The following is a 15,487-nucleotide window of genomic DNA, read 5'->3' as shown; positions in this document are numbered from 1 at the left end:
TTGTCATTAACTGCCCTTATGAAAAGTCCTTCCCCAGCTTTCTTTATTTAGCTTGATAAGCTAAATTTACTTAAGTGAAAAGAAAAATGACCATGAACTTGGCCATATGGATATTTGGTTTAAGCCATACAGCTTCTTTCAAGACCTTTTGCTTATGGTCTTGCTTCAATTACAAATGAAAACGGTTTAAGCCAATTTCAGTGAACACACAGCTTTTTATGGTGGAAATTGCATCTTTAACCTTTACTCTATTACTGTACTTCAGGTGAGAGTATTTGGAGCCTTTTCTCAGCTCCTCCAACCTGAATAGTATTGGATATTAATATTAAGAAGATATTGTCCCCTGTAAAAATAATCAAAACATGCTAAAAATTCAGAAAGGAACAAGCCTTAAAGTTCTTCATCATTTCCCAAGTCAGGGTTTTGAAGTGTATGCTGAAGGATGAAAATATATCACTTACAGTACTTCTTTTGTCAACACAGATAGCAAAAAATTGACTCCTTTAAAATATCTGTTTCATAAAGGACCACCAAGCATTTGTTTCCTTCTCGAAATATTATATTTCACATGATCAGCCTGGCAGAAACAATCACAAATGGTTTGTCAGCTTGAATCTTCAGTGTGGAAAGAGAACACCATGTGCAGGATCAGACCTGACTTTTTAATTTAAACCAGAAATGTTCCTTCAGAATGGGTGGTTGAATTCAGCTGTGTATGTCAGGTAACTGAAAAAGGGGGAAAAAAAAAGGTGAGAAAATGATTTTTAGGAGTCAAACAGGAAAGTAATTCGCAGCATGTTATTGAAAAAGCCTGTATTTTAATTGTACAGTTCAGAGAAGATGTTTATTATCACAGTATCAAATATGTTATTAACACAGAAAAGCTGAGGAAATTGAGAGAATTTAAAATGACTCCACTACATTTCATCACACAGGATTTTTCTTTTTCTGCTTTATGTAGTTTGATAGCAGAGAAACCATGAATGATGTTACTATTTCAAACCTTTATATTTTCATGGACCTTCAGTTGTGATAATGGGGCACTGTTACATCTTATAGAGATTGCTTCTAGTTCACTGTAGCACCAGAGAGGCATTAAATTAATAGTTTACTCAGGCTGAATTTTAGAAGCTTTCTCAACAATTAAAATGAAAACTGAAATCCTGGAAAGAAAAAGGAAAACCACAGCATCAAATAATGAGACTTAAATATTGTTTGATAGCAGTGTGTGATTAAAGCATTCACCTGGGGAATAAGGAAACTGGTGAATGTTTAATATAAAAGAGCCATTCAAGGCTTGAAGTCATCTGCCTGCCAGAAAAAAAAAAAGCATAACAACAAATTCTTAAGTTACATCCCAGCTAACTGGTCCCCCAAATACTTCATTCTATGGACTTGGAATCAAAAGTGATCAAGTTATCATTATTCAAGTGATTTGCAATTAATATTCCTGCACGTATTAATATCCCAAACATATCTTTTAGTTTAAGCTACTTTCTTTGTACAGATAAACATCATGAAGGTTTTTAGTGTTGGTTTTTTTTATGTTGTAATTCTTCTACTCTGAGAACATGAGTCTATCACAGAATCACCTCAATTGGAAAACACCTTTAAGCTCATCGAGTCCAACTATTAACCCAACACTGACAAGTCCCTGACTAACCCATGTCCCTCAGCACTATGTCTACATGACTCTTCAATCCCTCCAGGGATGGGGACTCCACCACTGCCCTGGGTAACCCCTTCCAATGCCTCAGAACCCTTTCAGCAAAGAAATTCTTCCTCACATCCCATCTCAACTGCCCGCGGTGCAACTTGAGGCCATTTCCTCTTGTCCTGTCACTTGTTCCTTGGTTGAACAGACCCACCCTCACCTCTCTACATTCTCCTTTCAGGTAGTTGAGAGCCAGAGAACCCAGCTCGTGATTGTCATATAGTAACTATCATTTTTGTCCTTAGTAATTGAAAAGAAGTGGAACTGTGCGAGCTACAACAACCCCTACTCCTTCCTGCAGGTTTTAAGCTAACTACTGTGATATTGGCAGGTGTTTTGTCCTTGACTTTCAAGGGCGTTGACCAATCTCTTTGTGCTTTACTTGAAAGCTGATAGTTTTATTGTTTATCAATCTCCAGGAAATACGGTGCTAATTTTCCCGGCAAATTTTTCTCCAATGTGAGTAGAGGATTTCCTGGCTTAGCTGAATTCCAGAGTGCTTTTAGGAAAACAATAGCTCTAGATGTAAAAGTTGTTAGAGAAAGATCATGTATCCCATTCTCCCCAGTAAATTATTTTCTTGCTTGCTGTCACTTAAAAATACACGTCTAGTCTGACCTTGCCTTGAGTCCTTGCCCTAATACTGGGTATTTTTTTTGTCTGCTAGCATGAAAAGGTCTGTGTCATGCATTGGTTGTGACCTAGATGTAGCAGACTCTGTGGGCAGGTGCACAGTGAATTCCTGTTGCCCTGAATGGCAGGGCAGAACCATCTGTGTGCTTTCCAGATGTGGTACATCACTCATCTGCAAGCTGTCAATGTTGTGCTGCCAATGACACCGTATGGATACCTTGCTTTCCTTTTGTAAGACAAGTAAAAGCTCAATTACCTTCAGTTTGTTGCTGACCCTCATGGAAGAGTAAGGATAAAAGCATCTTGATTGCTTCCCCAATTACAGGTTATTCCAATTTCATGTTGTTTTAAGCAATTCAATTCAACTTCAAGCGTCTCCTCCTGTTGTGACATTTAGATGGCCCTGAGTGTGATTCCACTACAGCACCTCCACAGCAAACTGTTGAAGGGAAGTGATATTTTGGCAGCAAAATTCAGCAAAGGGATAGAGGAGCTGCTACACTTTGTTTGGTAACTTTACACCAACCTTAAAACATTGAGAAAGATGTTTTTATGACTTCCCTTTTCTCTTTTATGATATGAAGAAGCTCATGCAGAGCTCGTTCCTGATTAACATGATCCCTCTTTACTAAGGAGAGGCTGGACAGGTACAGGACAAACTTTTAGAGAGTAAAATTCACACCAGCAAACAGTCTTTGTGATGGTGTTGTGAATGGTCTATGCATTTTTTTTTTACTCCTGTTAAATGAAAATTGCTCATACTTGGAACCAAACACGCAGATTATTTCTCTCATTTCCTTGAATTAGTCTCAAAGGTCTGATACGTTGCTTGTGGTGATATAAAACCAGATTACCTGATTTTTGAAGGGGAACTCCAGTTAAAATAAGAGACAGAATGTGTAAAACTGATCACACAACATCTTTCCAAGCACAGGGCTCTGCCTGCCCTGCAGAACCCATTTCCATAAGGTATATAAATGAGTTTAAGGATGCAGGTAGGTTGGAAAATTGAGCTTTTATTTAGAATAGAAGAATCCCTCAAACTGTTTTAAAGATATCCACAAAAAAGCAACTCAAAAGTTCATAGTGACCAAGAGATCTTATGCTTCTTGACAGGTGTTTATGACCTATGGACCAACTAATTTTATGATTACCTCTTTCCAAGTTTCATTAATCTTTTCCCTGAAGTTGCTACTTTGTATGTGGATGAAAGAGTATGTGGATGAAAGAATATGTGGATGAACCAATGATCTGCTCAAGCCTGTGAATTCCTAGTCTAAGAAACCAACCAATAGTGATTTCATTACAATGAATTATCTGAATAATTATTAGATTTGCAGATGGGAATTCTGAAATAATGTATAAGTGTAAGCATGAAGGGAAAATGCATCTTACAAGGAGTAAAAACATAATCTACATCCTTAAGACATGTAAAGATGTCTGGATCATGGAAAGAAGAATGATGGAACATTCATCACATGATGGGGGAATTTGAGAGATCTGGGTTCTTGGCCTGTCCTAAATGGATTTGGATGAAAGCCAAATAAGGCATATTATTGACCTCTTGTTCTGGATCTCTTCTGGAGAGTTTACAGCATGTCCATTACACAATCCTCACTTCTTTCTTCAGCTTGAGGTCCACAGCCCCAGCATCTACTTACCACAAAAATAAATGGCTAAGAAGTGTTGTCAGGAACCTCTAGCAATGACACACTGTTGAAGGGTGACAGTACATCTTAACTGCTGCTGTCATTTACAAAGAGATAATTAATTTAATGTATTGATGCTTTGATGCTCAGAAACACTGGTGGCTTACATGGTTTAAGGTAATGGTTTATATTGGTTTTAGTGGGAAGGATATGCTCTTCCCTTATCACAGCTCTCCTGTAGAGTGACAATTCTTTATTTTCAGGTAACTCAATTGCTTTAGACTGTGTGACCACATCCCTCAGTTAGATAGTTCCACTGATGTAAATGGCTACAGGTTCCTACTGGAAGAAACTCTTTTGAAATTCATTTTTCTTCTTGCTGTCTCCCACTGTAAATGGGCCAGCCTGTACTAGACAAAGATCCGCTGTCTAAACTGAATGGTCTTTCTTTGCTCTCTCCTTTTGCAGTTATCACACTATGTTGTATCTTCAAGTGCCGGATTCCCCGAACGAAGAAAGAGATTGAGGCACGCTATGCTCAACGGCAAGCAGCCAAGACATATGCAGACAAACTGGAGACTGTGCCACCGCTTAACGAGCTGACAGAGATTCCTGGAGGTACTTTCCATACCCCCACCTACATGAGACCCATCTCTTATTTTGGGGTTGCTTTCTGTAGGCATGAATGCAAAGGTTTATGTCCTCCCTCAATGTAAATCAGTGTGGTTCCTTGGGCACCACCATTAAAATGGCTTGGTAAACACCTGCCATTTGTATATGCTAAGCCTGCAACATTTGTGGAAGCAGGCATGGTCATTTAGGTGAAACATACAGTTTCTCTATTGGTACAAGTCAGGATAATTCCTTTGAAGTTCCTATTTAAAATTTCCAGAGAGTCTGATTCATTTTAAGGACCAGTTCCTGGGATGGGAGGTGGATGTCAGTAGGAAGAAAAAGAGTTGTTAGGGTTTCACATTACCCATAAATGGTTTACCCCATTTGGATATCCAAGAGTATTTCTGTCACTGGTCTCTGCTCCTCTCACTCATCTTTCCTGGTTCTGTACCCTAGGCTCTACTGAAACTCTTCTAACTCTCTCTGGTCATGTCCAGTCCAGACCTCTCAAGTCCCTGCCTGTGGTGAAAGAAGAAGATGAAATGACCCTGCAAGGAAATTAGGGGACTGCCTTCCTGTCTGTCTGTCTATGGCTTCTCTTTTCTGATGAGATTCATCATACTTTGGACTCTGCTTCTCAGTTCCCTTTCTGTGTTTCACCCCTGTTTTCTCAATACCTTTTTATGATTTATTTTTTCTCTTTCCTGTGTCTCTGCAAGCCCTGTGGTCTGTAGTTTCATGTAAACTGAGAGTTTTCTTGACTCAAAATGTGATACTTCAGTCCATGAAACTGGTGAATGAGGCAGATAACTTAATTGTAGAAATTTAGTCCTACACCAGCAAAATACAGAACTAAGTGCTTAACAGTAGGAACTTGCACAAACCTCAGTATTTCAAAGGTATTCAGACATCTGACTACTCCTATACTATAAAATGAGGATGGCCAGACTACTTTCTGGAGGTGAACCCAATTGGCATGAATAAGCTCTTGTCCATACAGTAAAATTCTCTTAACCTACTTTGAAGTAAAAGGTCATCCAAACATCTAGTTAATGCACCCTTACGTATATGAGCGATCATGGAATTGTATCCTTCAATTGCCTACCCAAAAGACCACATTCTGACTCTTTAAGGACCAGCTATCAGTAGATCCTAGAGGGTGTGAAGGATCATGCTTGTACATATCAGAAAGCCAAATTCACTCATTTGCTGCTACATTGTCTTCCCGCCTAGTTATTACTTCTGGAAAACCTATAAATTAAGGATGAGAATATCCAGAAGAGATGGAAAGGGTATTTGGGCACCAGAATGTCTATTTCACCTCAGAATGCAGGATATCAAAATAATAAATATCAAAATCAAAATTATAAAAATAATAAATGTTGATATCCTGTAAACAGCCTTCACACCCAACAAACGTGGGATCCAAAGGCTATTTTTGTGTTGATTAATCAGACCATGGTAATTTATTACAACATGAATTTATGAATAAATTACCACAAGAAAGCAATTTATAAGAAGTCAGCTGCACCATAAAGACTACCTAAACCTTTACCCCATTAAATGTATAAGTTGAGTAGCTGACCAATATTTGACCTTGTAAGGATCCCAGAATTATGGTCCTGGCACGGTGCAGAGCAGGAGGCTGATAGAAAACACATTGCTGAGTGGCTGCTGATATCTGGTAACGGCTCATGAATACATGTTCTCTGAAGCTCCTAGTCCTCTGAGGGCAGATATAAATCTGTTTAAGTTGTCCTGAAGGAACTGGTACTGGGTGGGAGTCATTTATCCACAAGTACATTATCCACATCTATGGAGAAGTCTGTATCTGCATGGGTTGTCTAGACTTTATCCTTTTATTAATGGTGGAAAATAAAAAGGATGTGATTCCTTTCACGGTAGAGGAGGTGCTAAAGTGGAAGAGGTAAACTGTGCCTTAAAAGTGCTGGTATGTCTCCAGTCTTGGGAACCCAAAAAGACTGACTCAGCTGTCAGTGCCTAAACTTAGATGCAAAAGCCATGTGTGATCAAACCTGCTGATTTTTCCTCCTTCTGAGATTTGTGTGCATCCTGTCCTCAAAAAAGTTTCACTAGATGATTTAGGCATTACAGTGGAAAGTATGCAGACCTTTGGGTTTCATCTTTGTGCTGTTATTTTCATCTGTACAGAGTGAGATGCTCTGCCATGTTACCCCACTGATATTTGACAACCCATCTTGATTTATACAGTCATGAAATATAATGTATGTATTTGTCAACTATTTATATACTTATAGTGTGACAACCCCTGGTAGACACAGTAAAGGCCAGAGAGATGACTTGAGTGATTTTAATTACTGAGTGGCCATTAAATGCTTTAAAGATTTCTGTAAGTGTCAAATGTTATTAATCATTAATATATTACAATGCATAAAGACTCTAATTTCTTGGCATCATTTTACCCTACTTCACATTTACTGTGGTGGAATATTCTTGCTGCCAAACAGCTCTCCATGGACTTTTTTGAGTGTCATATATGGCAAGCCCTTTTACTGGACATAAATAAAATAGACTTTAGGGTTCAGTGTGCAAAATGTTCTATACAAATTAATTTGTGCTCTGTCTCCCAGTCTGTGGGAGAAGTACAAGCAGGACCTGGCCTTTGCTCTAGGTGGAGATGTACTGTCTGGGTCCACAGCCTGGGAGATCTTCAAGTATTCTGGTCTGAGGCTGCTCCAGTTTACATTTTTGGGACTTAGCACCTGTTTTCTACCATATTTGTCCAGGAAGCAGACAATGTGGTGTTTTGTTTTGGTTTGGTTTGTATTCTTCTTTCTCCTTTTTTTTTCTTTGTATGAGATGTCAGGATTTCCACTGCGGTTGTAAGAAAAAGTCTGAATTGTTCTACTCCCATTTGTATGTACAAATGAATTGGCAGTTCCCAAGGTCAAAGGAGGATATTTTTATTTTAGTGCACATGCTGAAGCAATATTTTAAGTAAATTTACCAAATTCAGGTTTGATTCACACCTGTATTGCTGCAATTTGAAAGTGACGTTATAGACATCCATAGCAATGCCAGATTTGGGGCTACTTAAACATATTGGAGTCCAGTGGCTCCAGGTAAGGGTTGAGACATCTCACCAAAGGCTCATACCAAATTGCCTTCTAAGCCAGTTCACTGTCGTCTGTCCTTAGCCTGTGACAAATGTGAAATAATTAGACTTAGCCTAGATGCCAGCTGAAGAAAGCTGAACAGTGACCAATCACCCTTCATTTGCTGAGGTCACTCTCGGGTCATTGCTACATCTTGGCTGATTTTATTTATTAAAATTGTGTTAACATGGTTATCTATTTACATTTCTCAGTCCTATATTGGGGATTTTCAGAGAAGGAGACGTGGGAAACTTAACACATTTTCAGTTGTTTCTGCAAAATTTTATACTCTGCTGGTCTTGAGCAAAGGGAAAACTTTCCATCAGAAATACATGAAATATTATCTGTCGTTAAGTGTCAAGTTGCAGCTTGAGATGAGAGTTCAGTGCATCAAGCTCTGAAGCCAGAAATGCTTTTGAGAAAATGAATCACTTCTAGTAGAATAAAAATATGATGAGGAAAAGTTTTCTGCTACCAAATGCTTTTTCAAAATAATTAAAGTCTGAAGAGCCAGTGTGATACTTGCAAGACTTCTCCTGAAATGTGGGCACTGAATCCAAGATATTCCTAAGTAAAAAATATTTCATAAGTAAAGATATTATAAACTTCCTATAGTTAATATAGTTTACTATGCTTAACTAGAGTTAATTCTATATGCCCACGGTATGTTGCTGCCATTAATTACAGTGGTACAGTAGGAAGCCAGTCCCATGGTGACTGGATGTGGACAGGACATAAGCTAAGCTTACTATATAGTCCTTTGCTGGTCAAGCTATCTTCTGCTTGTCTATTTCTGAGAGCAAAGATCCCCAGTAGAATGCCTACTGTCCACTCTCAGCTGCAGGAGACATGCCCCATACAGGAAAAGAAAGAAAAATAAATAATAACAAAAAAAATCCCCCCCCCCAAAAAAAAAACAAAACCCAACCCCCCCAAAACCAACCCAAACCAACGAAAAACCCCAAACCAAGACAGGTCTTTACTAATAATAGATGTTTCTATTCCTTCTTGTAGAAGGAGACAACTCCACATTGAGTGTTATTATCAGGAAATGGTTATGGGCTGTGCTTATAATGTTCATGGATCTGTTCCTACCAACAGGAGCCATTTCCTCCAATAGATCTTGAAATTACCAGTTCTACTTTATACCATTAGTCACAGAATCATGGAATCAGACTGGTTTGGGTTGGAAGGGACCTTAAAGATCATCCAGTTCCAACACCCCTGCCATCAGCAGGGACACCTTCCACTAGACCAGGTTGCTCAAAGCCTCACCCAGCCTGGCCTTCAACACTTCCAGGGAGGGGGCATCCACAACTTCCTTGGGCAACCTGTTCCAGTGTCTGACCACCCTCACAGTAAAGAATTTCTTCCTAATATTTAATCTAAACCTACCCTCTTCCAGTTTAAACCCATTTCCCCTTGTTCTATCATTAGCTTCCCTTATAAAAAGTCCCTCCCCAGCTTTCTTGTAGGCCTCCTTCAGGTATTGGAAGGTTGCTATAATATCTCCCCAGAGCGTTCTCTTTTCCAGGCTGAACAGCCCCAACTCTCTCAGCCTGTCCTCATAGGAGAGGTGCTCAAAATAAAGACACAATAAGCTAGTAGTCAGTGAGGAAAGCAGCTGTATGGACAAATCCCCAAGAGAAGTAGTTTCCCTTTGTCCAAGATTTGCCAGCAGGGAACAGGAGTTTTGCCCTCTTCCTGGCTAATGTCAACCCAAAGTTAACTGCTTTCTTGTTTTCTTTTTCCATCCTTGCATACAGCTCAGGTGGCAGAAGAAAAAAAGGAAGAAGTTCCCACTGTATCTGGAAAAGTTGACAAGGCTCAGGGTAAGAAAGATGGATCCAAAGTCTCCAAGAAGAAGAAGGATGGTGAAAAGGACCAGAAAGAAGGATCCAAGAAAGAAGGGAAAGATGGAGCCAAAAAGAAAGGAGAAAAGGGAGAAAAAGGAGAAAAGGGGGGAAAGGACACTACTGACAAGACAAAAGGTGGTGGGAAGAAAGGTGGAAAAGAAGGTGAAGCAGTAAAATCAGGGGGAAGCACCAAAACTAATGGCAAGGCTGGTGGGAATGCCAAAACCCCAGCAAAGAAGAAGTGACCTCGCTAAAAGTGCTGGCAGAATTTCGGGGAGGACACTGTCAAATTGGTGTGGGTAGAGTGCTGGGAGCAGATAGGACATGCTGCCTCCACATACTCAGGCTGTTGAGTGCCACTGGATGAACAGATTTATTACCTTTTGAAGACCAAGTCACTGGTTTTTTTGTCCACCAAAAGACAACTTGGCCATTTGGCTAGAAAGTACCTTGTAAATAAAATGCACCGTGCAGAGCTACGTGATAACAACAACTGGAACCAAACTGCAACCTGGAGTGAGAATCAGGACTTTGGATAAGCATGGAAATGCACAGAGATGAAGATCTAAAATAACGGGAGGACATGATTAATTTAAAAATTGTTCTTCTTGAGGATCTTAAGAAGTGTGATAAATATTTACTAGCACTCATTTCCTCCTAAATAGGATTTGCATGTGGGTAATTCTAGGGATTAAGTAAACTCTGGATGCTAAAACCCAAAAATGGAGTTTTCTAAGTCATAGCTCATGTGGTTTCTGACAGGTGACTTGGACACATGGGAGAAAGATTTCCTTCTCTCTCTTTCTCTGGACTGCTGAAGGAAATACAAAGAATTGCATATCTCCCAGAACATCTATCCACCTTTTTCTCTTTTCTGATGAAAGACATATAAATCAAACTGTAGGAGGATGTGCACAGAATAAAAAGAACCAGACTGCAGCTGCGCTGCTGTAGGCAGTAGCTGTCCTCAGTTCATCATCCCTTCAGAAGAGGCAGCAGAGACAAGAGCCCACTGGGACGAAGGGGATGTGAAGATGCTCAGCATGTTGCAGCAGAAACTCAGGGTCTCAGGGGAACAGGACTGAATGCAGTCACGTCTTTGGTCTCTCCCTGAGCAATTCTGAATCCAGGAATTTTGCTGCACTTTTATGTGGCTGCTATTTCTCTCACCTCCTGGAAAATGTTGAAGAGTCATTTCCTCAGGAGGAGCTTTTCTCCTAGTATTTTTTTGTAAATCTCTCAGCAATTTATACCTTAAGATTTAACAGCCATGGGGTATTTAGCTAAAAAGCTAATTGGGGATAGTTTGCAAGCTATTGTGATGAAGACTGAAGCTCTACCTATTGCCTCTGCTGGATACACCATCTCTGAGCACATACACTGGCATGGTTTTGTCTACTCCATGGGGCAAGGAGGGAGTTATCTCCAGTTGTTTGTCTCGGGCCCTATGAGTTAGATTTATATTAATCCAACTGCTTTCTATTCACCCAATGGTTTCAACACAGACAGAAAGCTGATCATAGAATCATAGAATATTGTTGGAAGGGACCCAAAAGGATCATGGAGTCCAACTCTTGCCCTAGCATAGGACAGTTGCAAGATTCAGACCATGTGTCTGAGGGCCTAGTTCCAATGCTTCTGGAATCTTGTGAGGCTTGGTGCCATGAGCACCTCCCTGGGGAGCCTGTTCCAGTGCTCCACCACCCTCTGCCTCAAGAACCTTTTCCTCATGGCCAACCTCACCCTCCCCTGCCACATCTTCCTGCTATTTCCTCTGCTCCTATCATTGGTCATCAGATAGAAGAGATCAGGACCCGCCCCTCCTCTTCCCCTTGTGAGGAAGTTCTAGACTTGATCTATCACTGCAAAGATATTTCTTATTTGTCCCACCTTTTCTTTTCCCTCTCTCTTCTCCTACCCAGCCCATCCTGATAGAAAATAAACCCAGCAAAAGGAAGGGCATGTTCTGCTGTGTTCATAAGGTCAGTCAGCTCATAAAAGGCCCCAAAAGCACTAGAGCTACTGAATGGGTGGTGTAACACAGGCTGGGTTCACTTTGTCATTAAACTCACTATCACAGAGTAAAATTACTCTTTCCTTAACCTTTTCCTCCCTAATACAACCACCTTCTCTGTTACACCAAAAAAAAAAAAAAAAAAAAAAAAGAAGAAAAATAATGAAAATACTGCATCTAGGACTGCTGAAGCCTTTACACTTCATCTTAATTTCTGCCAAGATCAGATAGAAAATCCATTAAAACTCTTACATATTGGATCACACTAGTTTGTGGTCATGTCTTACTGAAAATTAAAAAAAAAAAAAAGAGTTCTTTTTTTTTTGTCCTGGATCAGCTGAGGGGTATATCAACTTGTTTCTAAGCTGTCAGAGTGACTGTAGGTGTGGGAATATGTTACTGGGGGTTGCAGACTTTCAAGGGAACATCGTACCTAACAAAACTTCTCATAATGTCTGAAGTGGTCATGAAGGGAAGTAAATTTACAGGCATGGTCAAAAACTGGTGTATGTTTTCCTCTAGCTTTTCATACAGTTGTCAGATGGAATATGAAAACCAGATCTCAGTGGGTGTAAAACAGCTGTGCTGGAGTGGAACACAACGACCAACAGCAGCTTGAGAGCTGCTTTTTACACCAGCAGATGGAGAAATTGCATTGGAAAAATTACATCTACAGTTGCTGAAGCTTTGCAAAATGAATCGTTAATGACAAGGCTGGAGATAAGCTTATTTCTCTAAAAACATAAATGCAACAACAAATCCCAGATGTCAAAAGTAGGATTTAAGACCCGAGGCTCAGGTATCCAGGTAGTAATGACAATAACTCTGCTTTCATTAGATGGGTCTGATGGTGTGTGCATGGCAAGGCTGTTGTGGAGAAAACGAACCCAGATATTACAGAGCCAAGAAGGACTTGCAAGATCTGCTGTTTGATGTATTCCATAGCATTCCACTAGAGGGGACCTTGTTCTTCCTCTGTAATATCAAGAGACAGTTTTAAAAGTAGTTTGTTCTAAATATATTTTGTCTCATTCATGGTGTTAAATCAAGCCTGGCTTTTGTAACATCTCTTCTTTGATCTAAGGACTTTCACGCCATTGGTTTATCTACTTAATCCATCATGTCTCCTTCCAGTATTGTTCTTCCACTGGTTAATAGAGGTCAGAGTTCAGCTGACAGTAGCTTAATACCCCAAGGACATCATTAATGTAAGAGACATCAAGAAAATAGTCATTGGCTTTGGTGGATAAAACCTAAGTCAGCTTGGCTAGGTGTCCTTAAGGGGTTGTGGCGAGGATCTTAAGTTTGGATGAGCAGGTTAACAGGAGGAGTTGGGAAGCTGAAGTTTTTAAATTTCAGTCCTTGTTCATTTGGGAAAGAAGTCCATGGAAAAGCTGTCTGTATTATTTTCTTCCCAATTCCTTTTTCTTGTTATTTTTGTTTTTACTATTAATGGAAAACAGTGAAAAACTAAGCATAGACTCTGTGCTGACCTGCCAGGAGATACTACACAAGGTGCATTTATTGTTAGGAAATTTCTTTATATCTTTTCACCAGTAACTTACAGCTTTCTCCAAAGGATGAAATCCTCTGGAGTAATTGCAGCTGCCCCAGAAGCTCTCAAGGAAAAAAATATGATCCTTTTGTTCTTTCTTTGCGTGCTTTCTTACACAGTGGGACTCTGAATAAGAACTGCTGTTACTTATTGATTTCATAACACAGATCTAAATATTAGAAGTGTCTTAGATCTGACTTCAGAAAGTAAACTCTCTGTGCACAGCTCCCTTTTGAGATGTAGCAAAGAAGGAATGTGGATCAGACGCCTGGAGAACAAACAAGGTCTTCGCTGGAACAGAGAATCCCCCTTCCACCAGGTGACATGAGGAGCCCCAAACCTGAGGCAGAGCTCTTAAAACCATGAGTTTTTCCTTCCAGTGGTCAAAAATTAAAATTATTAACCCCCAAATGTTTCCAGGAGTCAAGTTGGAGCTTTTAATCCATAGGTAAGGTTGGTCTTTACATTACTGACATGAGTGACTGTTTTTTGAAGACATCCGTTTTTGTAGGAAGTTGTGGATGCTCCATCCCTGGAAGTGTTCAAGGCCAGGCTGGATGAGGCTTTGAGCAACCTGGTCTAGTGGAAGGTGTCCCTGCTGATGGCAGAGGGGTTGGAACTGGATGAGCTTTAAAGTCCCTTCCAACCCAACCAGTCTGGGATTCTATGATTCTAAAGAAAAGCATCTTTTTCAGAAATGAAGAGCTGCCAAAATTCTTCTTTCACTCTTTTTCTTCTCCCTTTTTTTGATGGAGGACTGGAGTCCTTTGAGCATGTTCATGCAAATGCACCAGTCAGGTAAAAACCTCCTTAAGGTGTCTTAGAGATGAGTCAGGAAATAACTGTGAGATAAGTCTGGCTCTGTACTTTTCCTAATTTCATATGACATTCTTCATGGCACTCTCCTCATTTCTACACATAGACCCAAAAGATTTTTATGGTCCTAATGTTTTCTGGCTAAACAAAGTACATCTTCATTTACTGAGTCCCTGATGTACCAAGTCCCTTAGTCTGAACTCCTGCAGACTGAGAAGTCATGCAGGGTAAGTGGGGCAAAAAATGCAATCTGTTTAATGTCAGAAACAAAATATGGGACAATAGATGGGACCTGAGCACTGATCTTGTGAAACAGGGCTTTGTGCACATTTGCTTCTTAAGATGCTCCAGGGATTTGATCTAAAATAATAGTGGTGAAGCCTCCCTGAACTTCGCTATCTTCTCTTACCATAAAACTGCCTGTCAAAACAAAGTTATTTGCAGGGAGGTCATAGGACACAATAGAAATCCTCCTATTTAAGACACAATAGAAATGCATGTTCACTTTCAAAATCTGTTGAGAAACTAAAAGAGGTGCTACAGTGCACTGGTGGAACATATTTTGCTTTGAGGAGAGCGAAGGGAAAAAGGAAAACAAGACATAAAGACTTTCGTAATTTGCCTTTCCTTGGGCTGTTGCTCACAGCTCTTGAGTCTGTGATTCTAGGGAAGAGAAAGTCTCCTTTTACCTCAAGACTGGAAGAAAATCTTCACTCCATACTTGACCTGTTCTTTTTGTCTTTCCTGGGCATTTTCGTGCTATCATCCACAACAAGAGGCTGGACTGTAGGGACCTTTGGCTAGTCTAATCATAGAATGGTTTGGGTTGGAAAGTACCTTAAAGATCATCCAGTTCCAACCCCCCTGCCAGCAGCAGGGACACCTTCCACTAGACCAGGTTGCTCAAAGCCTCATCCAACCTGACCTTAAACACTTCCCAAAAGGGTACCGGATTTTGGTGGCCTTTGGACAGATACCCTCATCTTATGATCCTCTGTAGAGTGTCTTTCTTGCTTCCTGGGATCTGCAGCCATTTGGGACCATCACTTTTAATCACTTTAGTGGTTGGTCCTGCCTTGTTGTCTTTCAAAAACTGAGCCCCAGTGTGGTGATCTCTAGGTGGTACTATTTCTAGCATTCAAAGACCTCTTACCATCCCCTTACATAAGAAAAGCCTGTCTGTGTCAAATGAATTCTAGACTGTTTGTTGCTTGGTACGAGGAGGGATGGCTTCGAAACAAAACTCCCTGAAGCAGAAAGCCAGCTCTGTGCTTTGCAGCAAGGGTCTCTCCCTTGTTGTTTGTCCTTCCTACGATATGTAGCGCTGCTCTCCCTCCACCCCAACCTCAAACCGCTTGGCTCTGAAACTCAGTCACATCTTTTTCTTTGCTCAAGAGATAGGAAGCAGTTTATGGGGGGCTTTCTCCATAGGCAACGCATTCAGAATACCAATTTAATGAGCTTCTTTTACAGGCTTTCAAATATTCCCTGGCTCCAT

The 15,487-nt window shown here is 40.3% G+C and overlaps 1 protein-coding gene across 1 annotated transcript in view; it reads left to right on the top strand.

Annotated features, from left to right (window-relative positions):
• TMIE (transmembrane inner ear) overlaps positions 1 to 9,849 on the top strand; it is a 33,971-nt gene extending 24,122 nt beyond the window's left edge. The window contains exons 3-4 of the mRNA XM_029085990.1: positions 4,465 to 4,614; positions 9,515 to 9,849. Coding sequence (XP_028941823.1) covers positions 4,465 to 4,614; positions 9,515 to 9,849 — 485 coding nt within the window. The remainder of the gene's footprint in view (positions 1 to 4,464; positions 4,615 to 9,514) is intronic.
• Positions 9,850 to 15,487: the final 5,638 nt, after the last annotated feature.

Source organism: Antrostomus carolinensis, unplaced genomic scaffold (genome assembly GCF_000700745.2).
Source record: "Antrostomus carolinensis isolate BGI_N321 unplaced genomic scaffold, ASM70074v2 scaffold6367, whole genome shotgun sequence".
NCBI classification, from domain to species: Eukaryota; Metazoa; Chordata; class Aves; order Caprimulgiformes; family Caprimulgidae; genus Antrostomus; species Antrostomus carolinensis.
Note: the sequence above shows the minus strand (reverse complement) of the source record. Positions and strands in the feature narration are given on the sequence as shown.